This window comes from Rhipicephalus sanguineus, chromosome 4 (assembly GCF_013339695.2).
Source record: "Rhipicephalus sanguineus isolate Rsan-2018 chromosome 4, BIME_Rsan_1.4, whole genome shotgun sequence".
Classification (NCBI taxonomy): domain Eukaryota; kingdom Metazoa; phylum Arthropoda; class Arachnida; order Ixodida; family Ixodidae; genus Rhipicephalus; species Rhipicephalus sanguineus.
Window position 1 is genome coordinate 177,153,522 of NC_051179.1, and position 26,232 is coordinate 177,179,753.

At 45.7% G+C, this 26,232-nt stretch overlaps 1 protein-coding gene across 1 annotated transcript in view; it reads left to right on the forward strand.

The window, feature by feature from the left end:
- The first annotated feature begins 6,652 nt into the window (after window positions 1-6,652).
- Window positions 6,653-26,232, forward strand: part of LOC119391876 (glucose dehydrogenase [FAD, quinone]) — a 90,934-nt gene continuing 71,354 nt past the window's right edge. Inside the window, exon 1 of the mRNA XM_037659528.2 lies at window positions 6,653-6,776. Coding sequence (XP_037515456.1) covers window positions 6,653-6,776 — 124 coding nt within the window. The remainder of the gene's footprint in view (window positions 6,777-26,232) is intronic.

Here is a 26,232-nt window from a genome sequence, read left to right on the forward strand (position 1 = left end):
GCTGGCCGACGTTTCGATAGGGGACCTATCTTTGTCAAAGGCGCCTTGTCATCCCTGGCGTGTTAGTTTTAAGGGGTTAGTGATGACGTCGTGTCCAGCGGTGGCGCGTGTCCACCGCTGGACACGACGTCATCACTAACCCCTTAAAACTAACACGCCAGGGATGACAAGGCGCCTTTGACAAAGATAGGTCCCCTATCGAAACGTCGGCCAGCCTGATCTGAGGCACTTTCTCCTCTGTTCAGGAGGAACACTAGGGCCTGCTCTTCGCAGTAGTCTATGCAAATGTGTTTTTCTTTCTGGAATTTATTAAGTTAACACGTTTAAATGCAATCCTGATGTTTGGCCTTTATTACGAACAGAACGGGCTGGGCCCGCTCTCGATTTCTTTTCAGGATGTTAAACAATTTACCTTCTATTCACTCACTGTAGTCATTTAGCGGTTTTGACGTTACGCTAATAATCACAAGCATACGGGTTCTCTTCTCAACCAGAGCGGTTGCGCACTCTACTAAAAAAAAAAAAGATTACCTGCCACTCCTTTTTTCCTGAGTCCTGAACTGCCACGTACATAAGTATCTTTAAATATGCACATTAACTATCTTTTGGAGTTCATTACGTACTGTCTTGGGAAATTCGTGGGACGCACGACTCTCAGAAAAGCAGCTGATGTGTATCTTTGAAGAGAGTTACATACGTGACAGCTAATTAAGGACTCACAAAAAAAGAGTGGCAGGTAGTCTAGAGCGCACTACTGTGAGAGCGAAATGCAAAACAGCCCATACATAAGTACACATGGGTATGAGTGCGCGTTAAAGTACATTGATTGTACAACATTATACGGAGTCCCTCGCTATGGCATGCCTCATAATGACTTCGTAGTCCCCTGAATTTATTTTTTAACTCCTAAAACGATGACGAAATAAGTAAGCGAAATTCCAAGCCACATACGGTACGCCTCGAAACGCCACAACAAAATGAAATGTTGTGGCATGCCTTGAAGAGCCAAGGTGCTGCAAACACTCTGCATATCCACGACGAAAACATATAGTATGTATTGCAATCAACGAATGCATGGCACATAGGTAAAACTGACTTCACAGAAGCTATAACAAGGATGTTTAATGCATAGGGTAGCAACTATTGCATTCGTGAGAGTGCTTTCAAAGGGGATTACGAAAAAGAACGCGCAATCAACAGAGGAATAAGACGCACATCTAGAGGACGGACCACAAGGAAGAATGAGGACGATTGCGTGACACCGCTATTGTCATGCCACTGCCGGGTAGGCAACGACAGAATATGCGAGGTGTACGCGAGGGAGAATATTATAGCGCACGTCCGGTAATGGGCATCTGCAGCAGCAGCGTCCAAAACAAACATTTATGCGTGGCCAGGGCTCTGATGGACCCCTCGTAAGCCTCTAAGGCATGTCCATTCGTCAAAGAGGCAAGACATACGCAGGTGCAAAATATGTTTGTACAGAGCATCCACGCCTTTGACTAGCCGCCTCTTCGGGTGGTCATTAACGAATTAAAACACTTCATGGTGCAACGTGCTTCCTGTTTACATGAACGCGATGTCAGGGCAAGAAAATTACCGCAATACGGAAGACAGAGGACGAGCGCCAAACACGAAATTGATCAAGTAACAACACAAGAAATGCCATGCCTGCGCGGAAAGCGCAGCACAGTCACAGCGAAAGCTGGAAGAGCGGCATTTCTCGAGCCCGTTAAAAACTCTCTTGGGGCTGCTAATACAAGTACACTAGGAAGGTACCCACTACGCTATAAATCATAATTTTTGTGGCGTTGGGAAGCGCCCACTACGACATTATTCATCATTCTGCGGAGAAGCGAGGTACCAGCTGCACATCTGTAAGGCATTATGTGCACTTTGTTGATGCGACGGTTGATGACGATGAAGAACTATGGCTGAGCCCTTTGTAATGGGTTGGAAGCATTAAACGACCCCCTAGTTACGTAATTCGCATTGTGTCACTCCCGGTCGTTATTTCACTCTCCCACCACGCTATATACCTTACGTTAACGTGAGGCAGAGAGAGAGCGGGACACGAATTTTATTGAGACCCCGAGGAAATTAATAATGGCGGCCTTTGGGCTTCCTTCGCAACAAATAGAAGTACACTTGAGAAGAACCCACTACGCTGTAAATCATAAATTTTGTGAAGTAGGGACGCAGCCACTATGACATTTTTATTGAGAACTAACAGACAATAATGCCAAGGAAAGTAAAGGGGACATTATTTGTAGTAATTAGAATATAAATGTGAAGAATGTAAAGTGGACGAAAAGATGACTTGCCGCCGGCAGGAACCGAACCTGCAACCTTCGAATAACGCATCCGATGCTCTACCACTGAGCTACGGGGGCGGTCATCCTCCCGTCCACTTTATGGGGTATATATATGAGCATTTAAACCTGAGAGTGTTAGTCAGCGCCGATCGGAGCCATGGCGGCGAGTGTGTAACACTCTTTTTCTGCACGTTGGCGTCACGTAGCACGTGATATCTTTACGAGCTGGCAGCTGACCAATAATCCCTCGCATACTACCTGATGGCATCGAGTGCGCCAGAATGAGACCCTCGCAATGAATGAAGGAAAGTAAGTGAATTTCAAGGACTCCTTTTTCTTTGTTAGACACAATATTACTTACAATATTACAATATTATGTTAGACAAAATATACTTTCCTTGGCATTATTGTCTGTTACTTCTCATTAATATTGTGTCTAACAAAGAAAAACGAGCCCTTAAAAGTCACCTACTTTCCTTCATTCATAGCGAAGGTCTCTTTCTGGCAGACTTGATGCCTTCAGGTAGTATGCGAAGGATTATTGGTCAGCTGCCAGCTCGTAAAAAGATCACGTGCTACGCGATGGCGACAGGCAGAAAAAGAGTGTTACACATTCGCCGTCATGGCTGCGATCGGCGCTGACTAACGCTCCTAGATTTCATCATCATCATCATCATCATCATCATCATCATCATCATCCTGTCTACGCCCACTGCAGAGCAAAGGCCTCTCCCATGTTCCGCCAATCAACCCGGTCCTGTGCTTTCTGCTGCCACGTTATACCTACAAACTTAATCTCATCTACCCATCTAATTTTCTGTCCCCCCTTCACGCGTTTGCCATCTCTTGGAATACAGTCAGTTACCCTTAATGACCACCGGTTATCCTGCCGACGTGATGCGTGCCCGGCCCATATCCATTTCTTCTTCTTGATTTCAACTATGATATCCTTAACCCCCGTTTGTTCCCTGACCCACTCTGCTCTCTTGCTGTCTCTTAAGGTTACACCTATCATTTTCCTTTCCATTGCTCGCTGCGTCGTCCTCAATTTAGGTTGAATCCTCTTTGTAAGCCTCCAGGTTTTTGCTCCGTAGGTAAGTACCGGTAAGATGCAGCTGTTATATACATTCCTCTTGAGGGATAGTGGTATGATTTGATAATGCTTGCCCAATGAGCCCCATCCCATCCTTATTCTTCTAGTTATTTCACTGTCATGGTTCGGCTCCGCGGTTACTACCTGTCCTAAGTAGACGTACTCCTTTACAACTTCCAGTGTCTCGCCACCTATCGTAAAGCGCTGTTCTCTGCCAAGATTGTTCCACATTACTTTAGTTTTATGCATATTCATTTTCAGACCTACTCTTCTACTTTCCGTATCCAGTTCAGTATTCATGAGCTGTAATTCGTCTCCCGCGTTACTCATCAATGCAATGTCATGAGCGAATCGCAGGTTACTGAGATACTCCTAGGTTTAAATGCACCTATATATACCCCATAATGTGGACGGGAGGATGACCAGCACCGTAGCTCAGTGGTAGAGCATCGGACGCGTTATACGAACGTCGCAGGTTCGATCCTTGCCGGCGGCAAGTTATCTTTTCGTCCACTTTACTTTCTTCACATTCATATTATAATTACTGCAAATAAGGTCCCCTATACTTTCCTTGGCATTATTGTCTGTTAGTTCTCATTAATATTGTGTCTAACAAAGAAAAAACGAGCCCTTAAAAGTCACGCACTTTATGACATTTTTAGTCATTCTGCGGAGAACCATGGTACCGCTAAATACATGTAAGGCATTATGTGCACTTTGTTGGTGCTGTGCCTGATGACGATGAATTAGGGCAGAGCCCTTTGTAATGGGTTGGGAGCATTCAACAACCCACTCGTTGCGCAATTCGCTTTGTGTGTCACCTGGTGGTTATTTTACTCTTCTACCATGCTATATTACATAGGTTAATGTGGTTCCTTCCCAACATTAAGCCTGTATAGGGTATTTTTGCAAAGCAGTTTCAAGCACCGGCATTGCTCTGAGGTGGAGTACCGCGCTCCCACGCAGAGGGCCCAGGTCCGAACCCCGTTTCTTCCTGGGTATTTTAGAGCGACAGCTGTTATGAGATCATTACAATGACCGTTTTTGGCGCCGTAGTTGTCCGCCGCCGCCGCCGCTGGTGTACGTAACCGCTATCGCACGAAATAAGAAAAAAGTAAATAAGAAAAAATTTCGAGGATGGAACGAGGTTCGAACCTGGGCCCACTGCGTGGGAGCCCAGTGTTCTCCCTCTCAGCCATGCTGGTGCTTGAAAGTGGGCTCCAAAAAGACCCTATACAGGCTTCATGTCGGGAAGGAACCACATTAACATATGTAATGTAGTGTGGTAGAAGTGTAAAATAACAGCCAGGCGTCACACAAACGCAAATTCTGTAACCGCGCGTCACACAATGCGAATTGCGCAACGAGTGGGTTGTTGAATGCTTCCAACCCAGTACAAAGGCCTCTGCGATAATTCTTCATCGTCATCAGCGCACTAGGGCGCGTCCCGCCGGACCTCATTAAAGTTATTTCAATCAATCAATCAATCAGCCACGGCATCAACAAAGTGCACATAACGCCTCACAGGTGTTAAGCGAGTAACACGGTTCTCCGCAGAATGACGAAAAATTGCATAGTGGCTGCTTCCCTACTTCACAAAAATTATGATAATTTATAACGTAGCGGGTTCGTCGCAAGTGCATTTCTATTGGTTGCCAAGGAAGCCCATAAGGCTCTGCCGATCCATTTCCTCGGGCTCTCAATAAAATTAATTCCCCCTCTCTCTCTCTCTCCCTCGCTCTCCGTTTCTGCGGTTAACGTATGTTATAAAGCGTGGTGAGACAGGTAAATAACGACCGAGCGTCACACAATATGAATTACGTAACTAGTGGGTCGTTTAAAGCTTACAACCCATTACAAAGGGCTCAGCCATAATTCTTCATCGTCATCAACTGTCGCATCAACAAAATGCGCATAATGCCTTACAGATGGTACCTCGCTTCTCCACAAAATAACGAATAATGTCGTGGTGGGTGCTTCCCAACTTCCCAAAAATTATGATTTGTGGCGTAGTGGGTACGTTGCTAATGTACTTGTATTAAGAGAGTTTATAACGTGCTCTAGAAATGCCGCTCTTCCAGCTTTCGCTGTGACTGTACTTCAGGCTTGATTACTTCAGGCTATGCGAAACGTCGCAGAACGTGCCTCGTCTGCGGCGTGTTGCGATGATGCGAGTTGATACTATAATACATATATACTGCATTATTTCAGCTTCGAGAACCTATATATATACTAGTATAAAGAAAGTCTCGGTTTCCTTCTAAATGGTAGTGCTTCGACTGATAACGCTCCGCTATATTTCAACGATCATTTTTGTAGCAAAGAAGCAAGTCAGCGTGGCGTGTTGAAACACGTGGATTTACATGGAAAATGGCGGGTCCTTGCGCGTGGCAATGGGGAGTGAATGAGGCATGGCAGTTGTTTCCTGTGAGGACTACCGTGCATTGCACAGCCTGGATCACCTCTCTTCGCGACCATTTGACGCGGCGAGACATTAATTGCCCCATTTACTCCAAGAGCGAGAGGCCACAGACACACGCTCCTCACGCCTTGCAGGAAAGTCTTCTCCAAGGAGCGCGAAAGGAAACGAACTAAGGTTCACTTTCCAAGCATCAGGAAAGCAATCCACGTCTCCTCCATTGTATACGCGATACGGCTCTGCTCCTGAATAGTGCGCCACGCTCCTAAGTGATTCCGTTCAGGCGCGTGAGCTTGAGCGCACCGAGGCCGGAACAATTTTTTGTGTCCACAGATTCGGGGTGTCGGCGCATAGCGTGCTCCGATCCGCTTGGGAGGTGGCGCCCTTGGAGGGACAGGAGACCTTCGCGCCGTCGTCGCGCGAGTCCCGTGCCGAAAGAGCGGACTCATCCTTGACCATGAAGTCGCCGGAGGCTGTCGGCCTACTTTCTCTCACATCGCGAACCTTAAGCCTAAGCCGGCTTCCTTATTTCGTCATAACGGTTTGCGTGAGGGGACACGTGGGAGAGAACAACACGGCCTCGGCGCTTACGCTTGGGGCGAGAGCGTAAGCGCCCGGAATGAATGCGATTGGGCGCTCACATTGCCTGGAATATCTCAGCGCGACATCAAAAGTGTGCGCACCGTACACTTTCTGTGAGAGCCTTACGCGAACGAACCACGTGGGCATTTGGGAGCTGCTTGTGGCTCACGAAACATCGGCTCCTCTAGGCTCGATTACAGTGGTCAGAGTGCGTGACTTCTCGTGCGGGGCTCAGCAGCAGCCATGGTGTCCAAGTCGGACATTCTGGCCGTGACCATGATGTTCGCCTACATGAACCCCAAACAATCGCCAGAGCATCTGGACACGCCTCTCAAGCAGTTGAGAAAGGAGTACGACTACATCATCGGCAAGTGTCACGTAAAATATTCTGCACAGTATTGACCACAAAGCGCTACATGATTATCACTATATGGTGACGCAATTGTCGTTATAAGGCTAAGTGCTTTCGAATTAGTTGGTGCCTGACATAAGTTGGCTGCTTCAAGTGTGCAAGCTAAATATAGGAACAACATAACTTTCACAACAAATTTATCGCTTAGCCGTAACAAATGCATGCTATAACCTAAACTTCCGCATTGACGGAATCATATTTCGCATCAGCGTCTATAGGAGCTATACTTCTAAATTACATATATCAGCGTATGGTAGTGGGCCATAGGCGTCGGCTTGTGGCAATATAAATATACCATATTGTGACTAGTTCTTTGAAAGGTCGTTAATTTTCGTTATAAAATAAAAAGAGAAATCGAAAGAAATATGCGGGCCATAAAATGTGTGTACGAATGTCTAGTTGTCTGTTGTTTTGTGTAAAATTTACATGCAGCCTGTACTGAGCAATCTGCATTGCTTTACTGCTTTCTGTCGTCTTTGTGTAGCTGGAGCTGAGTATGCTCACTGTGTTGTATTTCGTAGCATTTTGTTCCACATCTGGTCTTCATCTTAACTTCTTTCTTAAGGTTAGTTTTTTATGAGGCGATACCTCCGTGAAGCGGGAAATTAAATGATATACACGCAAGCGGGATTCGTCGTTCTGTTTTTATCGCAATGTAGCGCAACGTGTGATGTCAAGCAACTTTTCTTTTTTTTCTGACCTCATCGAACGTGGCTTCATTGCCGCGCAATGTTTATTTGGTTTTTGATGTATTCTCAAAGGAAAGGAGTACGCTGCAGTGGCATGGGCACGAATGCGACGTTTGATGTTTCTTTTTTTTCGGGGCGCCATAGAAAAACCACTGCAGTGCATGGAAGTGCAATGTATTCGTAACTAAAATTGCGGCTTTTCTGTCCTTTATGTCGGAGTAGTGCATACCGATCGGTCAAGGAAAAGCACGTACCTTAGTGGCCATAATCAAAGAAGCTTTTTTAATGTCGCGCTCGTTTCATTCACTTCTTTTATTTAGCACACACTACAGTCTGAAGACCAAGCAAGGGGGGCAAGAAAAATAAAGGAGTATAGTGAAAGAAGTGAACAAATTATGCAGCAGGTTATAATTAAGCATTACTACTGAAAGGCAAGCACGTACTAACAAAGATTCGTAAACATACATTTCTAGAAAATTTTGCACAAATTTTTAGAAACAGTTTTATATACGCAAAGGTAAAGCAACACAATTGAGAGAATGAGTTGTCATAATGTAGTATGGTGGCATCAACAATGTAGTTTACACGAAATTATTTTTACTTATTTAATTTATTTGAACATACTACAGCATTGAAGGGCTATCGCAGGAGTGGAGGTAGCATACAAAAATTGCAATAAAACACAAAATGTGCCGAACATAAATATCAATGGTTAGTAACTTACAAATCCAATTCGTCAAGTGGTAAAGATCTAACATGACCGGGTAAAGCATTCCATATTTTCATAGTGTGTACAAAAAACTGTGTTTGCGCTCATTAGTTCGGTGAATAAAAGGACACATGTTCAGCTCATGATGACCTCTGGTGAATGTTGGCTTAGCGGGTTTGATTTAGTTGCTTAGTAAAGGAGATCGTATACAGTGAATAAGAGTGTAAAGAAACTTCCAAGATTCAACGTGGCGACGAGAAGAGAGACTAGTAAGCTGAATACTGTGAAGATGAGGACTAGGTCATCGAGGCGTAGGCAGAAATTTTTTTCGGGGGGGGGGGGGGGGGGGGGGGGTGCACCTTCTCGATCTGAAGTGAGGGCCAGGCAGGCAGATGTGGTCGAGCTTCATTTTGTGCACTGTATGTCACTGCACAAAAAAAAAAAATTCAGAGGGAGGGGGACGGCACGGGTCTTCAGCTTACTAGTCTCTCTTCTCGTCGCCACGTTGAATCTTGGAAGTTTCTTTACACTCTTATTCACTGTCTACGATCTCCTTTACCTGGCTAGGCTACTGTTAGGGGCGAAAAAATCTATCGTAGCGATGATATATGAGGCGTATAGCTTTCTTTTCGACATATTGACTTTTTTACGTCTGTTACTTTGTGATGGTTTCATATGACAGAACCGTACTCGAGTATTGGACGAACCAAAGTTTTATAAGTGAGGAGTCTTGTGTTAGTTGGGCGGAACGTAATGTACGTTGTAGCTACTCAAGCCTTCTAAGCGCATGGTTACACATGACATCAATGTGATATGACGAAGACAAAGCCCTAGTAAATACAAGACCTAGATATTTGTATTGAGACACATTTTCTAGAGGCGAACCATTAAAGGAATACGTAAAAGAAGAAGGAAGAGAACGTTCTGTTTCGGTTTCGCTGCGGAATGTGGGTGAATATTCATCCCTTCGCAATTATTACTAGAGGCCGTTTTTGCGAAATCTCAAAGCTGCAATGGCTTCTTCGCAAGAAGGACTTCAATTCGCCCTTCTGGCATAACCGCCTCACTGCGCTAAATAAAACGTTAATTTAACTTTCTTTATTACTGTCCCAAAAGACGTCTTTAGCCATCTTAAGATGCCTGCGGCTACAGAAGAAGTAATTGTGAAGGCATCGAACAAATTTCGCATATCCCTGTTTTTTTAAGAATTTTGGACACATTTCTTTATCTTATTTCTTCATCTATTTAATCTTAATCTTACTAAGCTTATATCTCTCCTTTGGACAATTTCTAGTTTATAAACATCCTTTATTAAATATGGGTCCATGTATGCGTACTCTAAATGGGGTCGAATAAAAGTATTATTATAATCCATCCCTCAATACTTTTCACTGGTCACTCAATGAGAGAGCTTTGTGTGCTGCCAACTTTGACCACGGGACGGCGCCACCGGTGTTAAGGGCGCGAGGCCCACCACTGGAAACGCCGGCGCCACCGTCGGCGTGACGTGCATGGCAGGATCACGTGGTCTCAGCGGCCGCGTCGGCTGCTTGTGGAGCGCTGCCGCGCGCTTTGAAAACGACTTTCAAGTTACACCTGCGCTGCGGCCTGTTCAAATGCGGAGGTTTTCTCTAATTTTGAGCACAACTGAACACACTTTAATAGGAGTGGCTTCCTCCGAAGGCGACGAACATGCTGCTCTACTGCTCGGTGCCGCACTTACGCAACGAAGCCCGGTGTCAGCCTGCACTGGTACCCGCGGGACAATAAACTGCGTGAAGCGTGGGTTGTGAAGCTAAAAGCCGGCAAGCAGCTAAAGGCTATGTGTGCAAAAAGCGATTCCGCGACGAAGACTTTTGACACTGCGTCGGGGCTGCGATGTCCGGTGAGCATCAGGAAGCGGCACACTGAGGCGATCGTTCGCGCGCGCTTCCCGCCGGTAATGGTGCTTATCTCCGACAGGATGGATGAGGCGCTACTTTTTACCTGTTGCGATACCGTGTCAGAACCTTCCCGTGCGACCTCTCAATCGACAGCCCCGTGCTCTGTGTCCAAATTGGCTGCATATATCTAAGTCATCGTTTAGATACACTGGATTAAAAATACTCACAGGGTCCCTTATGCATTCCCCTAATATGACTTGAATGCGAAAGCCAGTTTCTTCTTCTTCTTGACAGTCAATGTATTCTCCCCCGCCCCCCTCCAAACGCTTTCTGCACCTAACGCGGTTTTGCGCTATACCTCCGTGACCGGCCCACCGATCACGGAGGCAGCGCAAAGTGACCATGTCGTGTGAATACGCCATCGTGTGAGGTCACGTTATGTGACATCATGATGACCTCATAGTGGCAGAAAACGGTAAGCTCACTGGAATGCAAAGAGCGCGGTAATTAGGGAGAATATTAAAATAGGCATCGCATTTGCTCACGCGTTAGTGAGCACCAAACGAAACAAATGCACTGAAATAAGAAACAGAAGCAGCGGCAATTGCCCGCTCAGAAGACCGATCAACATGCAGTGTGCGGCAACTTGTCAAATGACACTGACATCCCCCCCCCCCCCCCCAAAAGAAACATATCAATTGGCGGGACAGCACAATACGTTACCATAGGCGCGTCAAAGTCATAGTTGTGACGAAATTGTTTTTGAACTGCTCTGATAGCATCTGCGCAACAACAGTTGTTTGTGTACTCGCAAATTCTCATATTTTGCGGCCTGTAGTTGACAGCACGGTGCCAAAACGCGCTCGTAGCGAAAGCGAAGTCATGAGTACGGACATACATGCAGACGCTCATACATTGAGAAGCAACGTCGGTCGCCGCGAAAGCGTGCGATCGCTGGCTTGAGGCTACTTTCTGTTATGCTCCGTTTGGTTATGCAGGCAGTTCAATAAGATATTTCACACAGTTTGCACTCAGCGACTGACTACCTTTCACGCAAGAAGCCGCTCCAGCGGTCTCCATCGCTGTGACCGCGTGAAGTGGGCGCCCGTTTTCTGCTAAGAGACGGCGACTGTATACTAACTTGTGCTTTCTGTTCGTCGAAATTTATTATTTTGACAGTAAAGAACATATTTCGTTTCGAAAGTAGTTACAGAAATGTCCCGGAAGGCTCCCGCGCGGTGTTTTTTAGAGCGCGGACGGCAAAACCTATGGGGAGCGCCCCGGCAGTATCCTGCCTAGCACGCAATAGAGGCGCGTCCGACAGAGGGCGACTCCGTAACTCCTCGCCCGTAATACTCCAGCGTAAAGTCGACGCGCGCTTACGTCATCAAAGAAAATATGGCAGATCCCACGCACTGTGGGAATCGATGTAATTCGAAGCAGCCAGCAAAGTGCTGCATACATCGCATTGTTTTGTCGTTGGGGTAAATGAAGTCATTCATACCATGACATCTAGTTTACTATATATCGCATGTTTTCCATGCATAAATACATGTACAGTCTGGTATATACCATGGTAATGAAGCCAATTTCGGTATATAACCAGTTAACAAATCGGTCGGAAGTGCACCATGACATTGTCATGTAAATCATACCGTACATTACATGCATGCTATGATTCGCATGTTAGGACCTGTCATTCATGTTCGTCATACAGTCGCGTCGCGCAATACCGAACTTGGTACATGTCAAGCCAGCGAAATGGCCGCGCGCGCACCATGAGCGTGGCATGTAAATCATGTCGTATATGACATGTATATCAGGATTATCATGTTACAACCTCTCATTTATGTTAGCCATACAGTGTCGTCCCGCAATACTTATATTGGTCTGTATCAAGCTAGCCAAACGGCCGCGAGTGCACCCTGAGCGTGTCATGTAAGTAGTGTCGTAAATGACATGCGTGCCATAGTTTTCATGTTACCACCTGTCATTTACGCTCGTCATACAGTCACATCGCGCAATACCAATTTTGGTGTATATCAAGCGGGCGAAACGCCGCGAGTGCACCGTGATCGGGACATGTAAATCATGCCATACAGAAATGCAAGTCATACTTTAATGTTGCCACATCTCATTTACGTTCGTCGTACAGTCACGCAATACCTATTTTTGGTTTTATATCAAGCGAGCGAAATGGCCGCGAGCGATCCATGAGCGTGGCACGTAAGTCATGTCGTACATGACTTGCATATCATGATTTTCATGTTACCACCTCTCATTTACGTTCGTCATACAGTCGCGTCACGCAATACCTATTTCGGTGTATATCAAGTGAGCGAAATGGCCGTAAGTACGCCATGAGCGTGGCATTTAAATCACGTTACACATGACTTGCATGTCATAATTTTCAAGTTTCCACGTCTCATTTATGTTCGTCATACAGTCGCCTCACGCAATACCAGTTTCGGTGCATATCACGCGAGCGAAACCGCAGCGATCGGACAATGAGCATGGCATGTAAAGTATGTCGTACATAACTTGCATATCATGATTTTCACGCTACCACCTCTGATTTACGTTCACCATACAGTCTCGTCGCGCAATACCAATTTTGGTGTATATCAAGCGAGCGAAATCGACGTGAGAGCACCATGAGCGTAGCATGTAAATCATGTCGTACATGACATGCATGTCACGATTTTCATGCTACCATGTGTCAGTTATGTTCGTCATACAGGAATGTCTCAGCATACCAGTTTTGGTATGTATCCATTCATTCAAACGGCCTCGAGAGCCCCGAGATCATGTAATACAAATCATGCTGGACATGACATGCATGTCATGATTTGCACATTTGGACCTGTCATTTGTGTTCGTGACACACTATTGTCAGGCAATACCAATTTTGGTATATATCAAATTAACGAAACGGCCGCAAGAGCCCCAAAAGCGTGGCATGTAAATTATGCTGTTCATGGCATGCATGTCATGATTTTCATGTTATGACTGGTCATTTATTTTCGCAATACGGTCATGTTATGTCATACAAATTTTGGTATACATCCCATTAACGAAACGGCCAGGAGAAATCAAAGTGGAAGGCGGCTAGATAGATAGATAGATAGATAGATAGATAGATAGATAGATAGATAGATAGATAGAGATAGATAGATAGATAGATAGATAGATAGATAGATAGATAGATAGATAGATAGATACGATCAATGCCGCAGAAGTTCGCTAAGAAATGCTTCGCATTTAAAACAGCCCTCTATTACCTCTATAGTCCGGCGTCGGCTGACCGCCGACGCGGGCGACGGCTCCTGGGCCTGGCGCGCTCGGGCGTTGCTCGGATCCTGCTGCATTTCGCGCCGGACGCGCGCGGCCGGCGCGGCCGCGCTCGACTCGCATGCACAGGAGCCTGCTTCGGGGGCTGTTTCGTCGGTTCCCGACAGGTGGCGCGGCGCGTTCCTCGCTTTACCGGCTTTACTGCGCTTGCGCTCCTCGAGATGCGATCGCACCGGCGCGTTGGAGCCGGCTCGACTGTAACGGACGCAAATTTGCGCCTAGCGTAGCGTCGCCGGCTCGACGTGACGAAACGCACGTCGGGAAAGTCGGAGTATAACAGAGCCTTCAAGGAGGCGCTCGTCGACGCCAGCGAGGCGACGGCGTGGTGTGTTGGCTCTCTTGGCGTCGTGTTTTATTGCGAGTGTGCCGTGCTGTCTGTGCCTGTTACCGTTTTCGAACGCGACGAATAGTTATGGGTCTTACTACGAGTCTTACTACGAATAGTCTGACTACGAATAGTTAGCCGCAGCTTGACGGACGTTGCCGAAGACATGCTGTGTGCCGCACTGTCGCTGGGGCTGCAGAGGAACCACCGAAAAAGCTTCGTTGTTCGCGTTGCCCAGTGACCCCGAAAGCTGAGAGAAGTGGAAACGGGCGCGTCAAGAAACGGGTACATTGTCGTTTAGCTCACCGAACGTTCGCGTATGCGAAAGACATTTTGATATTTTGATAAGGAGGACATCATTCGTGAAGACAAGTGCGTTATACAAGGCACTGTCGATGAACAGTGCGTTCATCAAATATTGCCGCGTGAAAGAGCTAAGCCGAGGGCCGACGCAATTCCTCGATTGTTCGAAGGCCTCCCGGCTTACTTGAATAAGTACGCATCTCGCCAGCTGCCACATAGGCAGCCGGTCAAGCGTCCTCAGGAGTCATCAGATGGTTCCAGTGGGGAAAATGCGCATGGAGGCCTCCGACGAATTGGCTGGAGTAAATGACGGTAAATATTGCAGTTTTACAAGGCTTGCTCTGCTGTGCATATCCTCGAAAATCTATCTGCGTTCATCTTGAACCTCACTATATATTTTACTGCTGTGATTATTATTTATCGATTTTATTTATTATTTATTCAATACTGTGAGCCTTTTCAGGCCTATACAGGAGAGGGCATACAAAATAAAGTGGACTTCATATTGGGAAAATAAAAAGGGAAAATCCGTAGTACAAGGTAACCATAACAGCGACAACAGCAAAGAAAGAAAAAGTAATAGATGAGCCATGCATATAAGTATTTCAAGGGCGTAAAAAAAAACTAGCATACATGTTCAAGATAAATAAGAATATAGCATTAACAAGGTTATGCCCTAGGAACAAGATAACATGAAATACATACATGTGAGAACTGTTGAACACGTGTAACAATGTGCAGGTACATGCGCGATACAGCGTTTTTGCCTTTATTTGCGCACCGATACCAGTCAACTTATTCCAATGCCTCTAAATGAGATTCCAGCAGCGACAAAAATGAATCAAGTGATTGAGCACTGACGACGTCATTCGGCAGGTCATTCCACAACTCTATAACTGCGGGAAAAAAAGAATACTTAAACGTGTGACAACGTGACAAGAATGGGCGTATGCATTTCTCGTTGTTAGTTCTCCTGGAGTGACGGTTCGGAGCTTTTAGGTATATGTCCCTATTTATATTTACTGAGTTGTTCGAAAGAAGGAAAAGAAACTTCAGACAAGCCAGCTGTCGTCGGCCAGCGAGAGTTGCGATACGTGCTTGCAAACGCAGCGCGGAAACACTCTCCTGCCTAGCATACTTTGAATAAACGAATCTAAGAGCCCTATTTTGAATTTTTTGTAATACGTCAGTCATGTTCTTTTGGTGCGGGTTCCAAACTATTGCTGCGTATTCTAAGACGGTTCTAATTAGTGTTTTGTATGCTGTTAGTTTAACCTGAGAAGAAGTGCCAGTCAGTTTACGCCTTAAAAAGCCTAGTTGCTTGAATGCTCGTGCAGAAATCTGATCAGTATGAACGTCCCACTTTATAGACTGCGTTATTGTGACCCCCAAGTATTTTAAGGTATTCACGTGTTTCATGTCTCCCCAGAGAGAGTGTACTTAAAGTGGAGTGGTGTCTTTCTATAGGTAAATGTAATACACATAGTTTTATCTGTATTAACTTGCATACCGTGTTTCTCACACCATTTTTCAATATGCTCTAAAGATTTGTCGATCTTTACCTGGTCCTCTGTTGTGATAGTAGGAGAGTATATGACGCAGTCGTCTGCAAAGAGCCTCATTGTAATACCTGGTTCCATAGCCGTGTAAAAGACATTGATGTAGATGAGGAAGAGTGTTGGTCCCAGTACGGGTCCCTGGGGAACTCCAGAAAACACACCGGCGCGGGTAGACTCAGCATTATTAAAAAATCCGGCAGATCCCACGCACTGTGGGAATCGATGTAATGCGAAGCAGCCAGCAAAGAGCTGCATACATCGCTTTGTTTATTTTTGAGCCAAATGAAATCATTCATGCCATGGCATCTAGTTCACCATATATCGCATGTTTGCCATGCACGCATGCATGCATAATGTGGTATATACCATGCCAATGAAACGTATATTCTGGTATATACACTGCATGACCGGTCAATTATGTTCATCACGCACTCCTGTCATGCCATACCACTTTTGGTATATATCCAGTTAACTAAACGGCCGGAAGCGCACCATAACAGTGTCATGTAAATCATACCGTACATGACATGCATAACATAATTCGCATGTTAGGACCTGTCATTTATGTTCGTCATACAGTCACATCGCACAATACCAATTTGGTGCATATCGAACGAGCGAAATGGCCGCGAGTCAACCATGAGCGTGGCATGTAAATCATGCCACACATGACATGCATGTCATGGTTGTCATGTTACCACCTGTCATTTATGTTCTTCATGCATTCGCGTCACGCATTGCCAATTTTGGTGTATATCAAGCTAGCGAAACGGCCGCGATCGGACAATGAGCGTGGCATGTAAATCATGCCGTAAATGATATGCATATCATAATTTTCAAGTTACCACCTGTCACATATGATTGTCATAAGTCACGTTGCGCAATACCAATTTCGGTGTATATCAAGCGAGCGAAACGGCCGCGAACGCATCATGAGCGTGGCATGTAAATCATGTCGCACATGACTTGGCTGTCACAATTTTCATGTTACCACCTCTCATTTACGTTCGTCATACAGGCGCGTCGCGCAATACCAATTTCGGCGTATATCAAGCTAGTGAAACGTCCGCTAATGCACCATGAGCGTGGCATGTAAATCATGACATGCATGTCATGGTTTTCACGTTACCACCTGTTATTCATGTTCTTGGTACAGCCACATCGCGCAATACCAATTTTGGTGCATATCAATCTAGCGAAACGACCGCGAGCGCACCATGAGTGTGCCATGTAAATCATGTCGTACATGACACGCATGTCATGATTTTCATGTTACCACCTCTAATTTACGTTCGTCATACAGTCGCGTCGTGCAATACCAATTTTGGTGTATATCAAGCCAGCGAAACGGCCACAAATGCACCATGAGCGTGGCATGTAAATCATGACATACACGACATGCATGTCATTTTTTTCATGTTACCACCTGTTATTCATGTTCTTCATGCAGTCACATCGCGTAATACCAATTTTGGTGTATATCAACCTAGCGAAACCGCCGCGAGTTCGTCATGAGCGTGACATGTAAATCATGACGTGCATGACACGCGTGTCATGATTTTCATGTTACCACGTGTCAGTTATATTCGTCATGTCGAAATGTCTCGTCATACCAGTCAGTTTACGTATATATCCATTCATTTAAACGGCCGCGAGCGCCCCGAGACCATGTCATGTAAATCATGCCGCACATGACATGCGTGTCATGATTTGCACGTCACGACCTGTCATTATGTTCGCCATGAACTCTTGTCACGTCATACCAGTTTTGGTATTATGAAGCTAACGGAATGGCCGCAAGAGCCTCAAGGCCGTGGAATGTAAATCATGCTGTTCATGACATGCATGTCATGATTTTCATGTTATGACCTGTCATTTATGTTCGTAATACGGTCATGTTATTCCATACCAATTTTGGTATACATCCGATTAACGAAACGGCCAGGAGAGCACAAAGTCGTAGGCGGCTAGATAGATAGATAGATACGCTCAAACTCGCAGAAGTTCGCTAAGAAATGCTTCGCATTTAAAAGAAACATACTGGGTACGATTGGAGAGATAAGCAGCAATCCAAGAGTCTATTTTCGAGTTAACGCCAAGTGATTCAAGTTTTTGTATGGTCAACGAGTACACGACGCGGTCGAATGCCTTAGCGAAATCAATAAATATCGCATCTACCTGTTGTCTAGAATTAATAGCTGCGGCAAAGTCGTGAGTAATTTCCAAAAGTTGTGTAGTGGTCGAAAGCTTCCTTCAAAAACGGTGTTGGTTGGGGTAAAGCAGGTTACTATCCTCCAGGTAGTCCATCAGTGATTTATTTATGATATGGTTGTTTGTGGTTATGATGATGGTTGTTTGTGCTGCTAAATTCTTCACTGTTTGTGATATATTTTGTGAGCATGTAATCATGCATATTAATTTGCATTTCGGCACCTGTATGTATGCCTTCTTCCGTTTCTGCTTTGAAAATAAAATGTTTACAGCCTGCATCGAGTTGTTAGTTAATAAATTATGAAATATTTGAAGAGTACTGGTTTTCACTAAGGTGCTAAAAGGTTCCAATAGTTCGTAGATGAATCAGCCGCAGAAGACCCTTGTTTGACTTTCGTTCAAGTGAAAGGAGCTGTTGTACAGCACGGCTGGGAAAATACGTTAAACAATCGCTTGGCACTTTGCGGCGTGTGAGGGCCCTTAGACATTTTGCATGAAAAGAACTACCACATGTGGTTCTTCATCGTGCCCGTAAACCTAAGTACACGTGTCCTTGCGCTATCTATCTATCTATCTATCTATCTATCTATCTATCTATCTATCTATCTATCTATCTATCTATCTATCTATCTATCTATCTATCTATCTATCTATCTATCTATCTATCTATCTATCCAGTCGCCGACGTCTCGGTGCTCTCATAGTCGCCTCCTTAACTTGGCGTAGACCAAAATTGTAATGGCAGGGCAATAGGATTTCACGAATATGACTGTCGGGTAATGACATGAATAACCTGAAAATCCTGTCGCGTACGTCGTCAAACCCTTTCCTCCAGACACATGTGGCACATACCCGTTTGCGAGTTTGTAATATGCAGAGCGCTCAACGCATGGCAACGGCAGCGGCGCGCTATTGGCTGCGCGCACACAGGGGACGCCGCTGCGAGTTCCGCCTAGCAAACGCCGCGCCGCGCTCATCCTTCTCGGGTGCCTTCCGCGGGAATTTTAAACGGTGAACGCGGCCGCTGGGCCCCGTAGAATTTCGGTCGCCGCTTGTGAAGTGCTACTGCTCTCTCGCGTTGACCGAATACGCCGTCGTCCGCCGTATGGTTCGACTGTGCTTTGTGCATTTGTTTTGTTATAACGGTGAACACGTTCGCCCATGAACATTTGTGTTGTCGCCACTGTCTTTTGTGCCTTGGCGCTGCAGCAAGACGCGATCGCCGTTGTGTTCCACTGTGCGTTCTTTTTTCTTTTTTTAACAGTGACCACGCTCGCCCTTGATATCTGTGCTGTCTGCTGTGGTCTTTTGAGCCATCGCGTTGTCGCAAGACATAATCGTGTTGTGTTGGACTGATTGCTTTTGTTTTTTTTTTTTAACGCTGAACACGCCTTCACGTGAATATATGTGTTGTCGCCAGTGTTTTTTGTGATCTCGCGTTGTCGCAAGACGTGATCACCGTGGTTTCGAGTGTGCCTTGTGTTTTCTTCGTATTTTTTTTTTCGCGGCTGATCTTGCCAACGCATTTCGCAGCCCTGCAACGCCGGTCGTTGTACGGCTATGACCACGGAAAGCAGCGCATGTGAGACGCCGGCGCGCCGCGCGATCGAATGCGTTGAAGACAATGACAGTTCATCGCCTGACGTTGACGTGCCGCTGCCGTTGCCATGCGTTGGAGCGCTCTGCATATTACAAAACTCGCGACGTGGTTCGGGCGAGCATCACTGATGAACAAGACGCCTGCAGCTGTGTAAAAGATTACGGCTTGAAGACAAACACATCGTGGGTTGTAGACTTTCGTGAAGTCAACAGCAAGGTGTGAAAGGTAATACAAAAATGGTGTTTCATAACTTCAAATTAACTTGCGGCATCTTCTGTGGTGATTTAAATTCATGCTTTGGGGATAATGTCCAATGATGAGCCGTCTCAATGAGGTCGTCTTATGTGTGCACTTGAGCCGTCTCAATTAGGTCGTAATTAGCTGTGCTCGTTCTACTGCCCTAATTGAATTTTGGTTTGTATTTCTTTTTTAAATTTGCCATGTCAATCTGGCTCCCCAATCTCTGGCCCGATGCCAACTTGGGTCCTTGCGGTTATTCTTTGTAATTTATCTATATTCTGTCAGTCGCGGTGCTGTCAATTCTTTCCAACTGAGCTTCAGTCAATCCTTCTAAGGTGTTATGCATGCCCAGGTGCGTTAATCTCTCTATGCTGGTGCTTTCGGGCAAGCCTAGGGCCCTGCTTAAAAGCTTTCCTTACGAAAATATTGATTTTGTCCTTTTCTGTCTTGTTCCATTTAAGACTAAGAATGCTAGCCTCCTTCATTCCGTGATATACTTGTTTGTGATTTTCCTGATCAGCCAGTTGCCTTAGTGACCTTAGCCACTATTTTTATAAGGTATTGCTGTTAGTTCGCTTCGGACTCAATGTTGAGTACAAGGACCCTCACTGTTCAATGATGGGGACCTTTTCGTGCAAGTCTGTATCTCCTCGCACTCTCTCTCCTTCATCTGTCTCTTGGGCCACCTCCTGTTAAGTATGGGCCTGTAAAGTTCTGATTTCTCTGGTGAAAATTCAAGCCTAGTGCCTGTGAGGTAGACTTCCACTTTATCTACGACTTCCTGTAACTTCTGTTCTATTTACCCATCACTGCCTTGCGAGATCCATATGGCAACATCATCCGTGTATACGGAGCGATTGATTCCTTCGATGTCTTCACGTTTTTTCTGACAATCCTGTCATAATGAGATTAAGAGCATGAGCAATGTCATGGAGCCCTGAGGTGTAACTAAACTGTCCATGCCCTCACCTCAGACTCGAGTTCCCCCATGTTGAAGGTAACCTTCCTATTCGTTAGGAAGTATCGGATGTAATTGTATGATATTTCTCCTAGGTTTAAGTTGGTGACCTAAGTGAGGTTTAAGTTGGTGACCTAAGTGAAATGTGCAGGTTTGGAATACTTTCGTGAGATCCAACCATAATGTAGATCTGGTTCACATTGCGCTCTGATTGCTCTCATTTTTTTCCCATCCTATGGTACCTACGCCATAACATATGAATATAACTAGAACACAATTACTTATTGTGGCTGCGGCACTTTTTCGATTTTGTTTCGCCAACCGCACGCCACGTATAAGGGGGGCCAAGTGCACATAATACGACCTAATTGAGAACGGCTGATCATTGGACATTATCCCCAAAGCATGAAGTTAAATTACCACAGAAGATTCCGCAAGTTATTTTTGAAGTTATGAAACACCATTTTTGTATTACCTTTCACACCTTGATGTTGACTTCACGAAGTCTACAACCCACGATGGTTTGTGAACCACGGTGATCACGTCTTGCGACAAACGCGAGATCACAAAAACACTGGCGACAACACATATATTCACGTGAAGGCGTGTTAAGCGTTAAAAAAATAAACAAAATCAATCAGTCCAACACAACAACGACTATGTATTGCGACAACGCGAGGGCTCAAAAGACACAGCAGACAGCACAGATATTCAAGGGCGAGCGTGTTCACTGTTAAAAAAAGAAAAAAAGAAACGCACAGTGGAACACAACGGCCGATCGCGTCTTGCTGCAGCGCCAAGGCACAAAAGACAGTGGCGACAACACAAATGTTCATGGGCGAACGTGTTCACCGTTATAACAAAACAAAATGCACAAAGCACAGTCGAACCATACGGCGACGACGGCGTATTCGGTCAACGCGAGAGCAGTAGCCCTTCACAAGCGGCGACGAAAATTCTACGGGGCCCAGCGGCCGCGTTCACCGTTTAAAATTCCCGCGGAAGGCACCCCGAGTAGGAGAGCGCGGCGCGGCCGTTGCTAGGCGGAACTCCGCAGCGGCGTCCCTGTGTGCGCTGCAGCCAATAGCGCGCCGCTGCCGTGGCCATGCGTTGAGCGCTCTGCATATTACAAACTCGCTACCCGTTTACCACGGGCCGCGGTGTACGGGTATGCGCCACAGGTGATGGACAGTTTATATCTACCCAGGAACGGAGAGAACATACATTGGTAATTTAAATGCGAGAGCGTTAAGAAAAACCGACGCCGGCAGCTTTCACCCGACGAATGGAAATAATAAAAATTAGGATCCCAGCAGTGTTGGCTGTTGGTTTCTGTGTTGGCTCCGGTTTTATAGCAGTCTAATAAACATTGCATTTGTATCCCTATGGTTCAGGGTGCAAGCGGGGGGGTATATTTAAACATTGCTCGATCCCGGAGGAATACATTAAGGAAAGTTGGGTATGATATTTCCATGATTGCACCATAAGGTGCACTTAGTTTCAATAATACTGACGTATGTACTAACGTGAGGGCTCACGTTACGTAGCACCATTAGTTACTCTTTAAAAGCCAGTGTTGTCGACGTGCTTGGTAAGCCTACGATGTGCACACAGCTACTACACTTACAAAGACACGTCGATCCACCTCGTAACGTTTGGCTCAAAGCCATAAAATACAGCATAGATGTACTCGCTGACTGCTTCGCATGAAACCGATTCCCACAACGCTTGGGTTCTGCCGAATTTTTACAGCGAAAGCTGTTATGATATGACAACAAGGGCCGTCTTTTAGCGCCGTAGTTGTCCGCCGCCTCAGCCGCCGCCGGTGTCCGTAACCGCTATCGCGCGAAATAAGAAAAGAAAGACGAAATAAGAAAAAAATGTTTAGGTTGTAACGGGGTTCGAACCTGGGCCCTCTGAGTGGGAGCCCAGTATTCTACCTCAGAGCCATGCCGGTGCATGAAACTGCTTTGCAAAAAGGCCCTATACAGACTTCACGTCGAGAAAGAACCACATTAACATATGTAATCTAGCGTAGAAGAAAAGTAAAATACCAAACCGACGTCACACAACGCGAATTCTTTAACCAGGCGTCACACAATGCGAATTGCGCAACGAGTCGTTTTGTTGAATGCTTCCAACCCAATTCAAAGGGCTCTGCCATGATTCTTCATCGTCACCAGGCCCAGTATCAATAAAGTGCACGTAATGCCTTACAGGTGTTTAGCGGGTACCATGGCTCTCCGCAGAATGACGAAAAATAGTATAGTGGCTGCTTCCCTACTTCACGAAAATTATGATGATTTATAGCGTAGTGGGTTCCTCGCAAGTGCACTTCTATTGGTTGCCAAAAAGCTCACAGGCCCTCATGATTCATTTTCTCAGGGTCTGAATAAAGTTCTTTCCCTCTCTCTCTTTCTCACGTTAACGTATGTTATATAGCGTGGTGGGAGAGTGAAATAACGACCGGGCGTCACACAATGCGAAATACCTAACTAGTGGGTCGTTTAAAGCTTCCAGCCCATAACGAATGGCTCAGCCATAAATATTCATCGTCATCAGCCGTCACATCAACAAAGTGCACATAATGCCTTGATGATGGTACCTCGCTTCTCCGCAGAATGACGAATAATGGCGTAGTGGGTGCTTCCGAACTTCATAAGAATTATGATTTGGGGCGAAGTGGGTACGTCGCTAGTGTGCTTGTATTAGTAGCCCCAAGAGAGTTTATAACGGGCTCTAGAAATGCCACTCTTCCAACTTTCACTGTGACTCTGCTGCGCTTTCCGCGCAGGCCTGGCGATTTTTTTTCCGTTCTAAGGCGGTATTTCCTACGGCGAGCGTCGGTGCTACACGGTAACGTACCCGAAAGTAACTTTTAACTCGGTCATATATATTCTGAAGAATTTACCCTAAGTATTTTTTTCAACGCGTGAATACATCGTCACGAAAAAGCATCACCGCGTAGGTTGCGCGCGTCAGTACGCTTCTCGCTGAAGAGGCGTGATGCACGCCCGCCTCCGACGGTACGCGGCTGCGTACTGGCAGTGCTGGTCCCGGTTCTTCCGCTGACGTTGGCTACAGCCTCGACGAAAATAAAAAGCGTCAAAAAGGCGTGGCCAAACAGTGTCTGCTAATTCGGTGTGCAGTGTGGGGCTGCACGCCGATTTCGCCACGATCGAAAGGAATGGAACACTGCCGCCACCGAACAGACATTTATGGCCGCTACGCGCAGGTACAAGTTCCCTGCCTGTATGCGATGCAAGACCATAATATGAAACAGCGCTGCAATGTGTCCTTGAAGCCACCAGAGCGAGTCTCCGCGACGGAAACCTTGTAGTGCACCAAAAACACGCCGTTTGAGCGGCTGCCTTGAAAGCCTAGATGGATGCATGCTATGAGCGTCCCCTTTATAACGGTGTGGTGACAAGCGTGCCACCAGGCTCGACAAATAAAAAAAACTTTTTTCCTTTCTTTTTTAAATGTTGGCCTGTTGCCTCTACTTCGATTAAACCTATTATCGATTAAATTATCAGCCCAGTTCTCTGCCCTTTACGGCAGAATGTCTTTATTTTTTTCCAATATTTATTTTTGCCCTTTCTCTCTTATTATCAGCCACCAATACTCTAACCATCTCTTGCTTCAATCGCGGGTGTGTTCAGCTTTCCACTGTTGTCCCTAAAACGCAAGGCTTCATGTAGGCTCGTGCCCAAACGTACACCTGGGTGGATATCTCCACATTCAATCAGAACATGCTCCGCCCTTTCCTTATCTTCCCCACAGCATGTGCATTGTTCTTCTTTAGTGAATCTTGCTTTATAACTATACGCGTTCTAAGGCAACCCTACCTCGCTTCAAACAGTAAACTCTTCCCCTTGAGTTATCGTAAAATGCCTCTCTCCTTATTTCATTTTTGCCCTTTCGGTAGTTACTGAGAGCCGCTTTTTTCTCCATGGTTGCCGTCCAGTAAGTCCTCTCCGCCTCTCTGACTTTTCGCTTAACGCTCTTTGTCGCCATATCGCTTACACTACCAGCCATATATTTACTAGTGAGCCTCCTAGTTCTTTTTCTCCACTGTGTGTCCACGCTCTTCCCATACAAATAACGGAACACCTTCTCTGCCCATCTACTCTCCTTCATATTCCTTAGCCTTTCTTCGAACCTTATTTTGCTCTGAGCTTCCCTCGCCTCAAAACTTGTCCATCCCATTTCGCCCTTTACAGCCTAATTTGTGGCCTTCCCGCGATCTCCCAACGCGAGGCGTCCAACAGTCCTTTGATTTGCATCCATTCCTGATTGCACCTCTCTCCCCATGCACGCCACCGAGTTCCTAGAAGTAAGCCTCGGAACCATTACACCTTTCCACAGACCTCGAAGCACCTCGTACCTATTGTATCCCCACAACGCTCTGTGCTTCATAATTGCGGGATTTCTGTTTCCTTTTGCTACCGAGGCTTTTTTCTGTACCTCCATGTATCTATCACTCTCATTTACCCACACTCCGAGGTACTTGTATTCGCTTACCCTTGGTATTTCTTGGTCATGTATTGACACCGCCTGATCACAAGGTCATTGAATACCATCAATCCACATTTCGTTACACTAAATCCTAGTCCCAACAGCTTCACCTTCCCTTCCGCATACACCTGCCAGCCGCTGTATATCATCTCGACTGTCCGCGAATAAGACAATATCGTCCGCATAAAATAAACCTGGAAGCTTCTGCCCAATCATCACGCCGCCGTGTTTGTGTGACAGACTAAAACCGATGTTGCTATTTCTAGCGCTTTTTTCCATACTCACCATGTACAGCATGAATAACAGCGGGGACAAAGGACATCCCTGTTTCAGCCCTTTGCTTACATGAACGTTCTCGTTGCTACATATTCCTTTCCATTCTATGCAAAGTGCATTTTCTCGGTATATCTCCCTCAAAAGCTGCACGCAGTCGTCGCCTATGCCCATTTCTTTCAATATATATCCCACAAAATTTCCTGATTAACGTTGCCGTACGACCCAGTGATGTCTAGAAAAGCCACGTACAAGGGCCTATTTTCTATTTTAGATATTTCTATACACTGAGTCAGAACAAACAGGTTATCATCTAACTGCCTGTCGACTCGAAATTCATTCTGAAGTTCTCCCAAAATATTGTGTTCTGCCCACGCGTCTATTTATATTATTACTGCGCGCATCACCAACCTGTATAGTACCGATGTAATGGTTAGTGGTCTATACGAGCAAATCTTATCCTTTTCTTCCTTGCCTTTATAGATTAAGTTTATTCTGCTTTTTCACCAACTGTCCGGTATTTGCCTTTCCTGTAAGCATTTTTCTACGGCTTTCAGCAGTGTTTCTTTAGTGTTATGTCCTAGTTCGTTAATGCGGCTAACGGGAACCCCATCTAAACCCGGGGCAGTGCGCCTTGGAATTTTTCCTTCGGCCTTTTTCCAGTTGAAATTCTCAAGTACTAGCTCTTCCTCGGTTGCTCTCTCCGCCACACTTTTACTCACCGGGGAAATCCCCTGCACGCTCTTTTCAGACGAATCAGTTGTTACCTTTCGGATGTAACCTAGCGCTTCG